The sequence below is a fragment of the Gymnodraco acuticeps genome, unplaced genomic scaffold (genome assembly GCF_902827175.1).
Source record: "Gymnodraco acuticeps unplaced genomic scaffold, fGymAcu1.1, whole genome shotgun sequence".
In the NCBI taxonomy this organism is placed as follows: Eukaryota; Metazoa; Chordata; class Actinopteri; order Perciformes; family Bathydraconidae; genus Gymnodraco; species Gymnodraco acuticeps.
The window spans coordinates 159,898-173,068 of NW_022992096.1; the positions used below are offsets into that span (position 1 = coordinate 159,898).

Sequence of the window (13,171 nt, forward strand, 5' to 3'; positions counted from 1 at the left end):
GAGCTAGAAATGAGTGTGTGTTGTGTGATAATGAAAGCATGGTTGCATTCGGTTAAGAACGAAAATTACACATTGCTTTCTTTTTTCTTTACAATAGCAGGTGCAAGAGAAAGAATATGCATGTCTTTTTCTGTGTGTGTTTGTGTGTGTGTGTGTGTGTGTGTGCGCGCGCCAGGTGTTAGCTCTAGGTCAGGTTGTTGTGGCTTTGCTTCTGACAGGAAGCAACGTTGTGTTGTGGGAGCATCTCTTTGCTCTCTCTGCTGCTGCTTCTGTGCTGAACAGGGAACGAAGTCTGTCTCACGCAGCGGGACAAACAGGGATTTCAAATATTTATCTCAACACACATGTTTGTGTTTGTATCTTGGTTTTACCAGATGCAGCTGCTCCACAAACCTTCAAAAGCCAGTAGCAAGCAGAGTTTACTGATCTGTCATTTCAGTTTATACATGGCTGGCAGTGACTTTATTCTCCTCACTCAGGATGTCTTGTCGAAGCCGCTTTGAGAAGATGCTTAAATGTTTTAATTAATCACAAGTTTCCATAATTGTGATAACTTTAAATTCCCCAAACATAGAAAATGGTTTAAATGAATGAATTGAAATGATTTCAATATTCAGATAATTATTTTGACTGAAAGTTGCTGTAAAGGGTTAGGCTGTAAAGTAAAAGTCGTGCACTACTTGAGTGACACAAGTACAAGGTCGTAAGTGTAAGCAAATAACAAAAAATGACTAATAAATGTCTCATGTCCGATCATTTTATATGATATTATACGATTATTGAGACTGGTGCAATAATATATAGGTAGCAGTTTTTTGTTGTAGTTAGTCAATTCTGAGCTTTTTTTAAGCTTGCCATATATTGTTTTTTGAGTAGTTTATTCTTTTATATTATGCATTTTATGATAAAAGCTCATCACATTTTTTATTGTAAAAATTGTCGTTTGTAAATTGACTAGAAACTGCAGATGTCAAACATTTTTAATTGTATAAACACAACAATGTTCCCTCTGAATTCTGGTGGAGTAGAAGAAATACTAACTTTTTGTTTTTCTCCTGCTAAACAAAATAGATTATGTATATTTCTTAATTTCTTAAACTGGTGGGTTAAGCATTACTTGTTTATTTCCAACCCTGGTAGAAGTACTTGAGTAAATGTATGCTGTGGCATATGCTGGAACACATAGAGACATGGAGTCCTACAGATGTAGAAGTCAACAAAGACTGAGACGGAAAATAAACCAATCAAACTCACTTCCTACACACACACACACACACACACACACACACACACACACACACACACACACACACACACACACACACACACACACACACACACACACACACACACACACACACACACACACACACACACTTCGACAGACAGAAACTGGATGCTTCGGCAGCAGGGACACGGCACAACTTTATTTCAAGGTCTGTACCTTTTCTTTTCAAATGTCCTGTATTTGCTTTCTAATATTTCTAATAATGTATGTTTCAACTCATTTCAGGCTATGTCTATGTTATAGGGAACACATTTTAGAATGTAGTTAGGTAATATTAATTTAAGCCAAGTCAACATTTTTATTATAGATTAACAAAAATAATCTCTTGCGGTAGCACCCTATATGTTGTTTTTTATCATCAGTTATTTGTTACAATAATTCGAATAAAATGGATGACGGAGATCAGAAAATGGCGCTGTTCCTGTTTTCTGTTGCATGCTTTCTCTCACTCACATCTAACTATTTCCTTTTGTCATCAGCAGAACTCAGAGGAACACACAATGAAAAGTCATTTAGTTGTACCTGCATGTTTGGTGCTGCTTTGGACGCTGACAGGTAGGCAACTTTTCAGATTTAGATTTTAGATTAAAAAAGTACAATTTTATTATTTAGAGTTTTTCATTAAAGTTAATTACCTCATGTGTTTTTCCAAATGTCTCCCACAGCCCCTGTCAGTTGTAATGAAGATAAGAAAACTACTTAAATAAGGTTGCATCATAATGTGTGAAATTATATTAAAATCAGTTTTTCCTAAACAGCCGCTGCGATACAAGTCGAAAGTCTCTCTGATGGGATTAAGGTTTCCTGTGGTGCCGCCGTTAATCTAACAAAAAATGGCCACCAAGTAGGAAATACTTTGAAATACAAGGATGAGCACACCGGAGAGTATGCCTGTGACAAAGAAAATATCTATGTGAAATTTCGGAGTAAGTACTTCATCACATTTTGTACGTTTTCTGTCCCCTTTTCTACTTGTAAGGCTGCTTCAGCTGTGTTTTTGCAGTATTTCTTGACAGTAATCACTCTTCAATTTATCTTCTTTTTTTTCTTTTCTGTTTGTGTGTTTGTCCAGCCTGTGACAACTGCGTGGAGTTTGACATGGGCACAATAATGGGATTAGCTATTGGAGACGTGGTGGCTACGATCGTGATAGGAGTGGCAGTCTATATCATTGCATCTAAGACTCAGATTGGTCCAACTACCTCTGTCAAGAAAAGTAAACTATGTGTGTGTGTGTGTGTGTGTGTGTGTGTGTGTGTGTGTGTGTCTGTCTGTCTGTCTGTCTGTCTGTCTGTCTGTCTGTCTGTCTGTCTGTCTGTCTGTCTGTCTGTCTGTCTGTCTGTCTGTCTGTCTGTCTGTCTGTCTGTCTGTCTGTCTGTCTGTCTGTCTGTCTGTCTGTCTGTCTGTCTGTCAGTCAAAGTAAATCTCCTGAATTTACAAATGAATAACTTCAATAACGGTACAAACAGATAGCAGTATATTGACTTTATATGAGAAAGATATCAATGTGTTAAATGACACAAATACACCTTATAACAAAACTTAGATATGATTTAGATGAACATCTGTTTGTCACTTGTTAATTGTTTATATTAATAGTATCAATACATTCATCCCCAGGCTCTGACAGACAGCATCTTGTTCCAAATGCTGCCAGAGGGGGGGCATCCCATGATCTTTACCAGGTAATCTGAAATGTACAAGGATGTCAATTAACATGTTATTGAATGAAATGATGAAAGACACCTTTGTCTTTGTCCCTTCTCATTCTTTACTCTGCCGTTCCTTCCTCAGGATCTGAAACCTCGCCAGAGAGACACGTATGATGAGCTGAACCGCAAAAGATAGAAGGGGCTGTGGTCAACCCCCCCCCCCCCCCATTAAAAGCTTACATCTGCAGAAGGGAAAAGTATTACCCTCATGTAATTTGCTCTGAATGATGCTGTTATAGCTTTCCACTCAACATTTATATTAACTACGCCTGTAAGATATTGCTCTTTATAGACCTGAATGGCACTGTATATCTTAGTCAGGTGTTTATCAGACTCTCTTCTTATTTTGATAAGATTTTAATTGAAATAGTTTGTCATTTTTTTACGTTTTCCTCTCTCCATACTGTAAGTGCGGCTTGAAAATGTTCATTGAAACAAAAGTGACATTGCAAAATAAATAAAAATTAAGAACAAAAGTGTGGTCTTGTCATGTTGGCAGTCAAAAGTGTTAGAAAGTAACAAAGTAAAGAGGCCTTATTATACTTTTTGGGGTATTCCCTTTCTTGTACTGTGTTATATATGTTTTTGTGCATGTAAATGGTCTACAAAGGCTAAAATCTCAAAGTTCCCTCCTGAGGGGGTTTCTCTCCCACATACTGCCCCCCTGCTTGTAACACCTCGATTGGACGCCTATGTTTACTTCTGTAAAAAAGTGACATCCCTAATCAATGTTAACCAATCAGAGCAGACTGGGCTCTGGTTTCAGACATAGGTTGAAAAGAGGTGCTGTAGTACTGGCACTATTAGAAAAATAAAGACCTTTTTGAACATAAAGCATGGAGACATGACACAGTAGAGGCGCTAAGTACAAAAATGAACCTGTACATGAGCACAATAAGGCCCCTTTAACCCTTGTATGGTATTCAGGTCTGTGGGACCCGTTTTCATTAACTAGCTAAAGAACAATGATATGATAAATTGTTTTTTCAAACCCACACTCATGGCCTTGGCTCATTTTCTATGAATAACATATCTCAGAACACATTTTCAATGACCCCCCCCCTACACATTTACATTACATACAGAGTGTTCGGGTCACTCCAACAGTGTGGACATTTTAGGTCCTGTGCACCTGTCTGGGCCTTGTTTGTGTTTGTGTGTTTGTGTGAGACTTTTGTGTTTCTGCCCCTGCCATTCCCGCACAAGGTTGCAACATTGTTGATAAAGTCAAGCACCGACACCTGTCTGCTCTCACATTCGCGCATTATATCTTGCGGGAACCAATCTTTATTTTTTTCACACTCTACCCCAGCTGCAAATTTGGGGCAAGACACAATAAATAAAGCTTCGCCCGTTTGGGTCCTTATCACAGCTGATCAAGATGGCCAACATATTCTCTGCTCAGAGGGCCTTGCAAATGATTCTGGAAGAGAGAGAACCATTTGATGATGATGAAGAGGTTTCAGAATGTGAAGATCACATTTCTGAGACTTCTGAGTCTGACAGTGACTTTGAAGAAGAGGATGAGCTAGTTAAAAAAAGACGAGCCACAGGGGGCAAAAAAACAAGTAGCACTTTAATTCATTAATATGATCTAACAAATGTAAAAGGCAAATATTAAGTAAACATCTGTTGAGTATTTTAACCAGACCCACGAACACTGGCTGAGTAACAAAAATATGAACACCACACAAGGGTTAACTCAGGTGAGCTCTTGTACCATGATACAGGTTCAGTTAGATACAATATTTATTTCGCCAAAAATGTACAGACGCTAACACCATGCTTTTGAATGCCCTATATTTATTTGTCAAGTGTGACTTGTTGCTTTTGAGATTTACATTTTACCACACATGTTTAAGTTTAACACCATTGCTCCCACCATATTTGGTTTGTGGGCCTCTTATAAAAAAGTCTACTTACAAGTAACACCGTGTCACGTTTCTGGTGTCAAGAAAGCTGTTCACACCTCCACAAAAAAACATTTCCCCTCTAAAACCCGTCAGATGGTTTTTTAAAATATTTTACACAGATCAAATATGTTTAATCATCCAATGTTTCACCAATTAAAAGATTTGGAGAAAGGTTTTTGAAAAATATTATACTGCAACACTGCCTATGACAGTATAGTTCAAACTCAGCCTTGATCAGCTACAGTAAAATGCACCAGTATTCATCTAATATTGTGATACATATTTCCTCCAAATTATTTTCATTTTTGATACTTTAAAGTTAACATCCTCAAGATTTCTAAGAAGTCCAACCCAGTTTTACACATTTTTCATTGCTGCTTTTTCAGTGGTGGAGTCCGCCATTTTCCTGCAGTCTCACTGTTGCCAGCTGTAAGCACAGGTGTCCGCAAATCAAAAAGCTTATGGATGATAACTTTAAGTACATTTTGACGATAATTTGTACTTGTAAATAAGAAGGAGCTTTAATTTGTGTCTTTCTTATTTTTAATGTCTGTATTTTTTGTTGGTTTATTTGGTACTTTTCCTTAAAGATTGGAATACTTCATGCACCACTTGCTACTGATGTTTTGTTTCATAGTGTTGTAGTCAAAACCACCTGAACTGAGACCAAGTCATGACCAAGACCAGAGTTCACCAAGACCAAGACAAGGCCAAGACTTTAAGAGGTCAAGACCAAGTCAAGACCAAGACTTTGAGAGGTCAAGACCAAGTCAAGACCAAGTCAAGACCAAGTCAAGACCAAGTCATGACCAAGACCGGAGTTTACCAAGACCAAGACAAGACCAAGACTTTAAGAGGTCAAGACCAAGTCAAGACCAAGTCAAGACCAAGTCAAGACCAAGACCGTCATTTAGCAAGACCAAGACAAGACCAAGACTTTAAGAGGTCAAGACCAATACTTTGAGAGGTCAAGACCAAGTCAAGACCAATACTTTGAGAGGTCAAGACCAAGTCAAGACCAAGTCAAGACCAAGTCAAGACCAAGTCAAGACCAAGACCGTCGTTTAGCAAGACCAAGACAAGACCAAGACTTTAAGAGGTCAAGACCAAGTCAAGACCATGGCTGGGCGAGACCGAATCAAGACTGGAACCAGACTAGTGTGAATCCAACACTACACAATACACTTACAATAAAATGTGGAAAATACCATAGTCAATTTTATCTCAAATATCCCGACATCATCATAAAAGAAAGCGACGCAGGTTCTGGTCCAGGCTCTCGTCATCTCACGCCTAGACTACTGCAACTCCCTCCTGGCTGGTCTACCTGCATGTGCCATCCGACCTCTGCAGCTCATCCAGAATGCAGCGGCTCGTCTGGTCTTCAACCTTCCTAAATTTTCCCACACCACTCCGCTCCTCCGCTCCCTTCACTGGCTTCCGGTAACTGCTAGAATCCACTTCAAGACACTGGTACTTGCGTACCATGCTGCGAATGGATCTGGCCCTTCCTACATCCAGGACATGGTTAAACCGTACACCCCAGCGCGTGCACTACGCTCTGCATCAGCCAAACGACTCGCTGCACCCTCGCTGCGAGGGGGACCCAAGTTCCCATCGGCGAAAACACGTGGGTTTGCTATCCTGGCTCCAAAATGGTGGAATGAGCTCCCCATTGACATCAGGACAGCAGAAAGCCTGCACATCTTCCGGCGCAGACTGAAAACTCATCTCTTTCGACTCCACTTCGAGCAATAGAATTACTAACAAAGAACTGCTAACAAAGCACTTATATACTAATAAAGGACTGGCTTATCTATAGCCAGTTGAGTAGCACTTGAAATGTTTGGCTCTATGAAACCTGATGTACTTATATGATTCTGTTTTCTTCAAGGTTGTGTCTTCCTGGTCGAATGTACTTATTGTAAGTCGCTTTGGATAAAAGCGTCAGCTAAATGCAATGTAATGTAATGTAATAAAAAGACTGTTTGAGTGTGTGTGAACAGGGTGGGGAGAGGTGAGGGGGTAACAGCCGTTATAGACCAGTCCCATGTTTACAAACATTGCGGCACATGAGCGCAAAGATTTGGTGTCTCTTGAGTGCTTTAAAGTAAGTCAGTTTAGTCACGTTATTGGTGGCATTTGAAACAGGGCGTTTTACACCCAATCACATCCCCAGCCACAGCCGTGCTCTTGACCTGTCTTGACATAAAATCTCCAGTCCTATAGGTCCGAGAACGAGACAAGACCGACTGCAAATGCAGTCGATTCTGAGACCAAGACCTTTAAAAAGTGCTACAACACTAGTGTTTCATAACTATCCTGTAAGGTCGAGAGTCTTCAGAGGTCTATTTCTGTCTGTAGCAGAAACTATATGAAAAGGAGAGTATATGTTGTGACATTGAGAGATGGAAAAAATTACATAACAAGAGTAAAGAGAAGAGCGGGTATGGTGAAAGAGACGAAAAGGTTATAGAGGAAGAGGAGCAGAGATATCTGATCAAGAGGAAGCTCCCCTCCATGTCAGATAATCTTATAGCTTAAATTCTTTGATCGCTGCTCAGAGTTTTCTGCCTTGTTCTTGACACTGCTGTAACAAAGCTACATACTGCAGCTTCTTTCTATCTGAGGAAGAGACGAGAGATCAAACAACAAAGCTTAGACAGCTCTGCTCAGAAACGCAATCCCCCCCCCCACACACACAACTTCAGACTCAATGCATGTGCACACACTTTCAAACACACGTGCACACTTGTGTATGTTCATACGTGGCTGTGGAGCAGATGTAGGTCTGTGTGTGGGAGCGGTTTGACTGAACTAAAGCAGCAACATAGAGGTACACCAACAACCCCCATTTCTTTGTTTCTCTCTCAGACAAACACACAGCTGATGTTAGATTGAAGATAACTGAGCAGTGAGTGTGGGAGTGTTTCCACTAAACACCATACCTCAGAGCTGCATGGTGTATAATAAGCGTACCAAATCATTAGTCGTCTGCATTAATAAGAAATCATACATCATATTTCCGACTTTCATTTGCTCAGTCACTGCCGGGAAAAAGGCCAAATCATGACACAACATTTCCATTATGTGCACTATTGGTATGAAAATCCTGTTTATGCATTGAGACAAGTTTCAGACATATTTAAGATGTTTCCGAAGACATTCAGGTATGTCACTCACATGAGAGAGACTCTAACCATGAAAACATATCGATAGTGATGGTGTGCATGTGGGTGGGCTACGGATATGAGCTGCGGTTTTTAGACCGTTTCGTGAATCGGATGTAGTTATTTCTGAAGAAGCATCCGAGAAATAGTTTTTAAACATTTGCACAGAAGGAAATGAGAACATAGTTGGGTGTGAATTATTTATTAGTGACACAGTACAGTGTAATTACAGTAGCAGGGACATTAAAAAAAGCAAAATGAGTTTGTGCACCAAAGTTTTACATGTGTGACCAACATTATTTGCTAGTCAGAACATTTAATTGCATAAACATAGATTATATACAAGAACAACGTATATTACTATCTCTATATTTGAAATGACAATTTTGTTGTTGTTGTATTTTACAGTATTGTAAATAATATGTTTATATTAAAAGATAAGTAGGCCTACAATATAAAGACATATATTTACACTCAGGGGCTTCTTTATGAGGTACACAGGTATCTAAATAATGCAACCCAGTACACACTTCTATGTTTATTTTTTTGTTTGATTTTGTTTGTATTCTTTGTCCTTCCTGTTAAAAATCAAGAGGGGTCGGAATATTTGAAACACATCTGAATACAAGGCAGTCCAGTGCAGCATTACCAACTACCTCAATGCTGTAACATATCATTTAATTAACATAAGCATACAAAAACTAGGTATATAATGTATATTTAAAAGTCAAACCTGTTTACACGCTAACCTCTGAAGCTGCCTAACCAAGCAAATAGTTTTGGTTTTATTTTTTCTTTAGATTTCTGCTTCCGCACATTAGACATGATTGGAATTGTTGTTGCTCGCTTTCTTAAAAGATTACGTTTATAACCAAAATCCAAAACATTTACTCAAGTGACCCTTCATTCAATTGCTTTAGACGTAGGGGATAGACATGAAGACTTTTCAGTAGTATTACGTTTGATTGATTTAGTAGTATTTACAAAGTGTACAAGGTTGATGCTTATGTTTTATGCCTTTTTTTGTTTAGTAGTCAGTCAAGTCTGCATTTAAACTCACATTTTACTCATGCACTCTCAATAGTCACACTTGGTGACAACAAGACAGTTAGAAGAGTTCATGGATTATTATGACAATAAATACATGGAAGAGTAGCATCAAAAAACATTTGTTAAACTCTTTTTGTGTTTACATTTCGGTAATATCCTATTATTATTTCATAAATTCATTTTTATTTTACATTTTTGGTTGGTAATTGATCATATAAGGTAACATATATAAAGAAAGACGTACCAGGACGTATTTTTCTGCCTACCTTTTTACAAACTGTGAATACAACAAGTTAAATTATTTTCACCTGTATCATGATGGGGCAGAACACCTGGACATATTACAGTGACTGGCTATGCAATACTGGGAGTAAGTGGGAATATATCTGGCTATGATTTGGGTTCAGCGACCCCTTGAATCCAGGAGAGCGATAACCAGCGTTTGCCGGCTTCCGTAGCATGACAGATGTTCATGCATGTCTTTTGTGAATGTCTGCCTCAACCTGCCGCAGTCAGGTGACCTGTCTCTATCCCATCCGGTTCACCATAGAGTAATGGTCGTCGGAGCGAGTTTGAGGGTTCAGAGGCTGCAAAACACAACATAACCAGCGTTAGCTCGATCACAGGGTCATGATATTCCTAATAATGTGTAAAACACTTTTGATTTAGGATGGTAGGATCACAATGCAGAAGAAAACTGATAACCAGTAACACATGGCTTCCAGGGACAATAGTAAACTAAAAATAAATACATTTTCAATTTTGTTCAGTATATTCACTTACGATGTTCCGAAGGGTTACCTGCCGGACAATTTCTTGGCCTGAATTGTGACTTCCTGGACTATTATAAAAGCCACATTGTTGCGTTTTTAGACTTCATTTTTGTACAGATTAAACAAAGGAAATATTCTGTTAGCTTTACAGGTGCTGGTAGGCTAGTTGATTCCCTGCTCTGACTCTTTATGCTAAGCTACGCTAACCACCCATAGCACCCTATTATCTATTCTTTAATATTTTTCAAAATGAAAGGATTAAAAATAATGCTCTGTAAAATAAACTCTAATTTATTTTTCAATGTTTCTTTTGCAATGACACTGGACACTGTCTGACGTCATATTTGTATGTATTATTAAAACATTGAAGACTTTGGCTGTGATAATTTGTTGTCCCTCTAGAGAAGACGCAAATGTTAAATGCACAAGTAAAATGCATCTCAAAATCGAGTGCAAATACAAAACGTACCTCATAGTCAGGAGATGGGACAGCTGGAGCCCGGCCTCCTGTACGAGCAGGTGCTATACGAGGAGGACAGAAATAAATACATTTAAAATCACTTGTGCTATCAGACCCAGTACACACCTCAAATGAATTCTCTATAGTCGATTGTGCATGCTTACAGACAAAGTATGCTTTATGAGGAAGTGAGGGAAACCGACACCAGATTTTACACTATGCTTATAATAACTGAAATAAGATTTGCATTGTAGCTACATGTATAGTCTTTAATCCTATTTCTCAGTGCAGATAGGTCTTACTGAAAAATCAACACTCAGATGCATGATTAAAGCTTAAGTCCGAGGGACATCAGCTAACCATTAACTGAAGTAATGAATGCATGCTTGGATGGATTTTTACCTTTGGACGTTTGAGGGGGTCCAGCTGAGCTTTTCTTCTTGGTGCACCTGTAGATAATGATCATCACAATTAACGTCCCCACCACGTCCGCAGCAATGGCCAGCCCAAACAGAGTTGCGTCCACCTCAAAGCAGTTTGTACAAGCTAGAGGACAAAGAGCAGCATTAAAGACAACTAACACGGATGGCACATCATGAGACATTTTTATTTTTAATTTTGTTTCACTCACTCTTTCCCCTCACGTAGAAATAATATTTTCCACCTTTGCAGTGGTATAAGCCTTTGGATGTATCACTATACTTGAGTGTCTTAAGCTGTATATCTCCTTCCTTTGGTGGATCCTTTACGTTTCCTTTGTAAATACTCTCTCCTTCCGGACAGGTCATTGTGAATTCTTCTCTCCAGAATGTTACTCCTCCTTAAAACACAGACACAGATATTAAGTTGACTTCAGTGCACTTGCTTTAGTTTTTTTCTCATTTCATCTGGACCCTTCTTCCTCATTTGTTTTCAGGGTGAAATGATTATTATCAGAGAGCTGAGGTTGGCTTCTACTCAACTCACATTATATAAATATGAAGAATTTGGTCTTTTAGTGTGCATTAAATCCTGCTAATGTTTTATAAAAAGCTTGAAATGTCCTAAATAACAGCCCACACAAAAAGGACACAAATAAGCAAAACAGGCAACGAAGGAGCATAATACATAACAACAAAAGTCAATCAAATCATCAGAAAGAAAGAAGTAGGATGTAAAACAAAGAAAAGTAGCAGCAGTTAAGGAAATACAGGAAATTGCAGAAGTTGCTCTTAACCGTCATATTTATTGTCAGAATGTCTGTTGTTCCGAAATGCAGACCAATATATTTAAACTTTATAACTTTGAAATATTAAATAAAATAAACTGATATTTACCTTCATCAGCCTCAACGGTAGCTATGAACAGGAGGAGGACTGCAAGTGCGGCCCGAACATACATGCTGCTCGTCTTCTTCACACAACCTCTGTTTTTTTTGGATTGTTTCTAGAGTTTCTACTCTATTGGTCAGATTTGTTGACGTATCCGCTACAATATATACGAAGCATCTAGATTCTCATGCAATAAGACCAAAAAGATTATACAAAAGTAGACTTGGTTGTTCACCCTCCGTCTTCTACTTGTTCTGTCGCTGTCTCTCTATCTCTCCCTCTCGCTCTCGCTCTCACACACACACACACACACACACACACACACACACACACACACACACACACACACACACACACACACACACACACACACACACACACACACACACACACACACACACACACACACACACACACACACACACACACACACACACACACACACACACACACAGGAAGTGTTTTTTCAAGATGAATTCATGTTGGGACTTCAAAATGAAGTCAAACTTAATGAGCATGTTGTATGGAAATAAACTATATATTTTATTTCTGATTGTCTCTTAATCATGAGCTTTACTGAGTAATGTATACAGTCAGACTTTTATTTTTTTAATGCCAATTACTAACTGTTAAATAATATACAATACTCTTGGTTTTATCTCAGATCTTAATTTGTATTTTATATCAAACTTCATGACCCTATTTGCAAATTATAAAGTTGATATGTAGCAGTTAAAAAATGTCAAATATTTGCAGGTCACAATTGTGGCATTAAACATTTGAGACTTTTTTTGTTTGACTATCAAAAACGTGTGGAGTTAACTTAACAATAAATGTACTTTATTGCAATTGTATGCACTGTTAATCTACAGTCACTTGCCGTTAAGAACTGAGTGGGTTCTGATCTTCTTGACAGGCTTCAGGGTAAAATCACAGACATCAAAGTGCAGCTCTGCCCCCATGTGGTTCAAAAAAATAACAAGCCAGTTGGTATTAAAACTTCTGTCCAACTTTCTGCTAGTTTCCAGGAGGGAGAATAACTTCTGAAATGAAGTTATCACTGTTTGTTTCACAGTGAAGGCAGTCCAACCAGTCTTCTTTCTTTTGTTTTACACGTGGACAAAACCCTCCACTGTGTTATTTCATCAATTTTTTTACAACTGCTTAAGTGGAATTTCCCTATAACCTATTGGATCTCTGACAAATTCAATAGATTTAATTAACTGACTTTGTAATTGAATTTGACGATTAGATAATAATTGTAATGAGTTCAATGTGATCCCAATCATCCTATACACATTTAAGTTATAATATGTAATTATATTATATGACATTATTATTATCAAGAGGAATTCAATGCCTCATTCAATGCCTCAAATGTCTTACTTACAGAATATGAGATGATACATTGGATGTTTTAGATTCTCTATAATACGAATGTGTTAACGCAATAGATGTGGTATGGAACGTTACGGCTTTTACGCAGCAGCAGAAC

At 38.4% G+C, this 13,171-nt stretch overlaps 2 protein-coding genes across 3 annotated transcripts; one reads left to right on the top strand and one right to left on the bottom strand.

Annotated features, from left to right (window-relative positions):
• Positions 1–1,326: 1,326 nt before the first annotated feature.
• On the top strand, positions 1,327–3,476 carry LOC117537564 (T-cell surface glycoprotein CD3 gamma chain-like). Of its 2 annotated transcripts, none has more exons than XM_034202814.1 (6): positions 1,327–1,436; positions 1,771–1,843; positions 2,047–2,214; positions 2,361–2,504; positions 2,909–2,973; positions 3,083–3,476. In XM_034202814.1, the coding sequence occupies exons 2-6, from the start codon at positions 1,789–1,791 to the stop codon at positions 3,134–3,136; spliced, it is 486 nt and encodes a 161-aa protein (XP_034058705.1). In that variant the 5' UTR covers positions 1,327–1,436; positions 1,771–1,788; the 3' UTR covers positions 3,137–3,476. The 2 variants fall into 2 exon arrangements, with proteins under 2 accessions (XP_034058705.1, XP_034058704.1); XM_034202813.1 differs by having other exon boundaries at positions 1,356–1,436; positions 1,768–1,843; positions 3,083–3,305.
• Positions 3,477–8,269: 4,793 nt separating this feature from the next.
• LOC117537558 (T-cell surface glycoprotein CD3 epsilon chain-like) lies at positions 8,270–11,954 on the bottom strand. Its single transcript, XM_034202805.1, has 5 exons — positions 11,683–11,954; positions 10,998–11,186; positions 10,769–10,912; positions 10,376–10,428; positions 8,270–9,720 (listed from the first exon to the last, which is right to left on the bottom strand). The coding sequence occupies exons 1-5, from the start codon at positions 11,744–11,746 to the stop codon at positions 9,661–9,663; spliced, it is 510 nt and encodes a 169-aa protein (XP_034058696.1). The 5' UTR covers positions 11,747–11,954; the 3' UTR covers positions 8,270–9,660.
• Positions 11,955–13,171: the final 1,217 nt, after the last annotated feature.

Coding starts and splice junctions, on each gene's coding strand:
- LOC117537564 (XM_034202814.1), top strand. CDS start 1,789: ATGAAAAGTCATTTAGTTGTACCTGCATGTTTGGTGCTGCTTTGGACG. Junction 1,844..2,046: donor GCTGCTTTGGACGCTGACAG/GTAGGCAACTTT, acceptor TTTCCTAAACAG/CCGCTGCGATACAAGTCGAA. Junction 2,505..2,908: donor AACTACCTCTGTCAAGAAAA/GTAAACTATGTG, acceptor ATTCATCCCCAG/GCTCTGACAGACAGCATCTT.
- LOC117537558 (XM_034202805.1), bottom strand. CDS start 11,746: ATGTATGTTCGGGCCGCACTTGCAGTCCTCCTCCTGTTCATAGCTACC. Junction 11,187..11,682: donor TACCGTTGAGGCTGATGAAG/GTAAATATCAGT, acceptor CTGTGTTTTAAG/GAGGAGTAACATTCTGGAGA. Junction 9,721..10,375: donor TCCCATCTCCTGACTATGAG/GTACGTTTTGTA, acceptor TGTGTTTTGCAG/CCTCTGAACCCTCAAACTCG.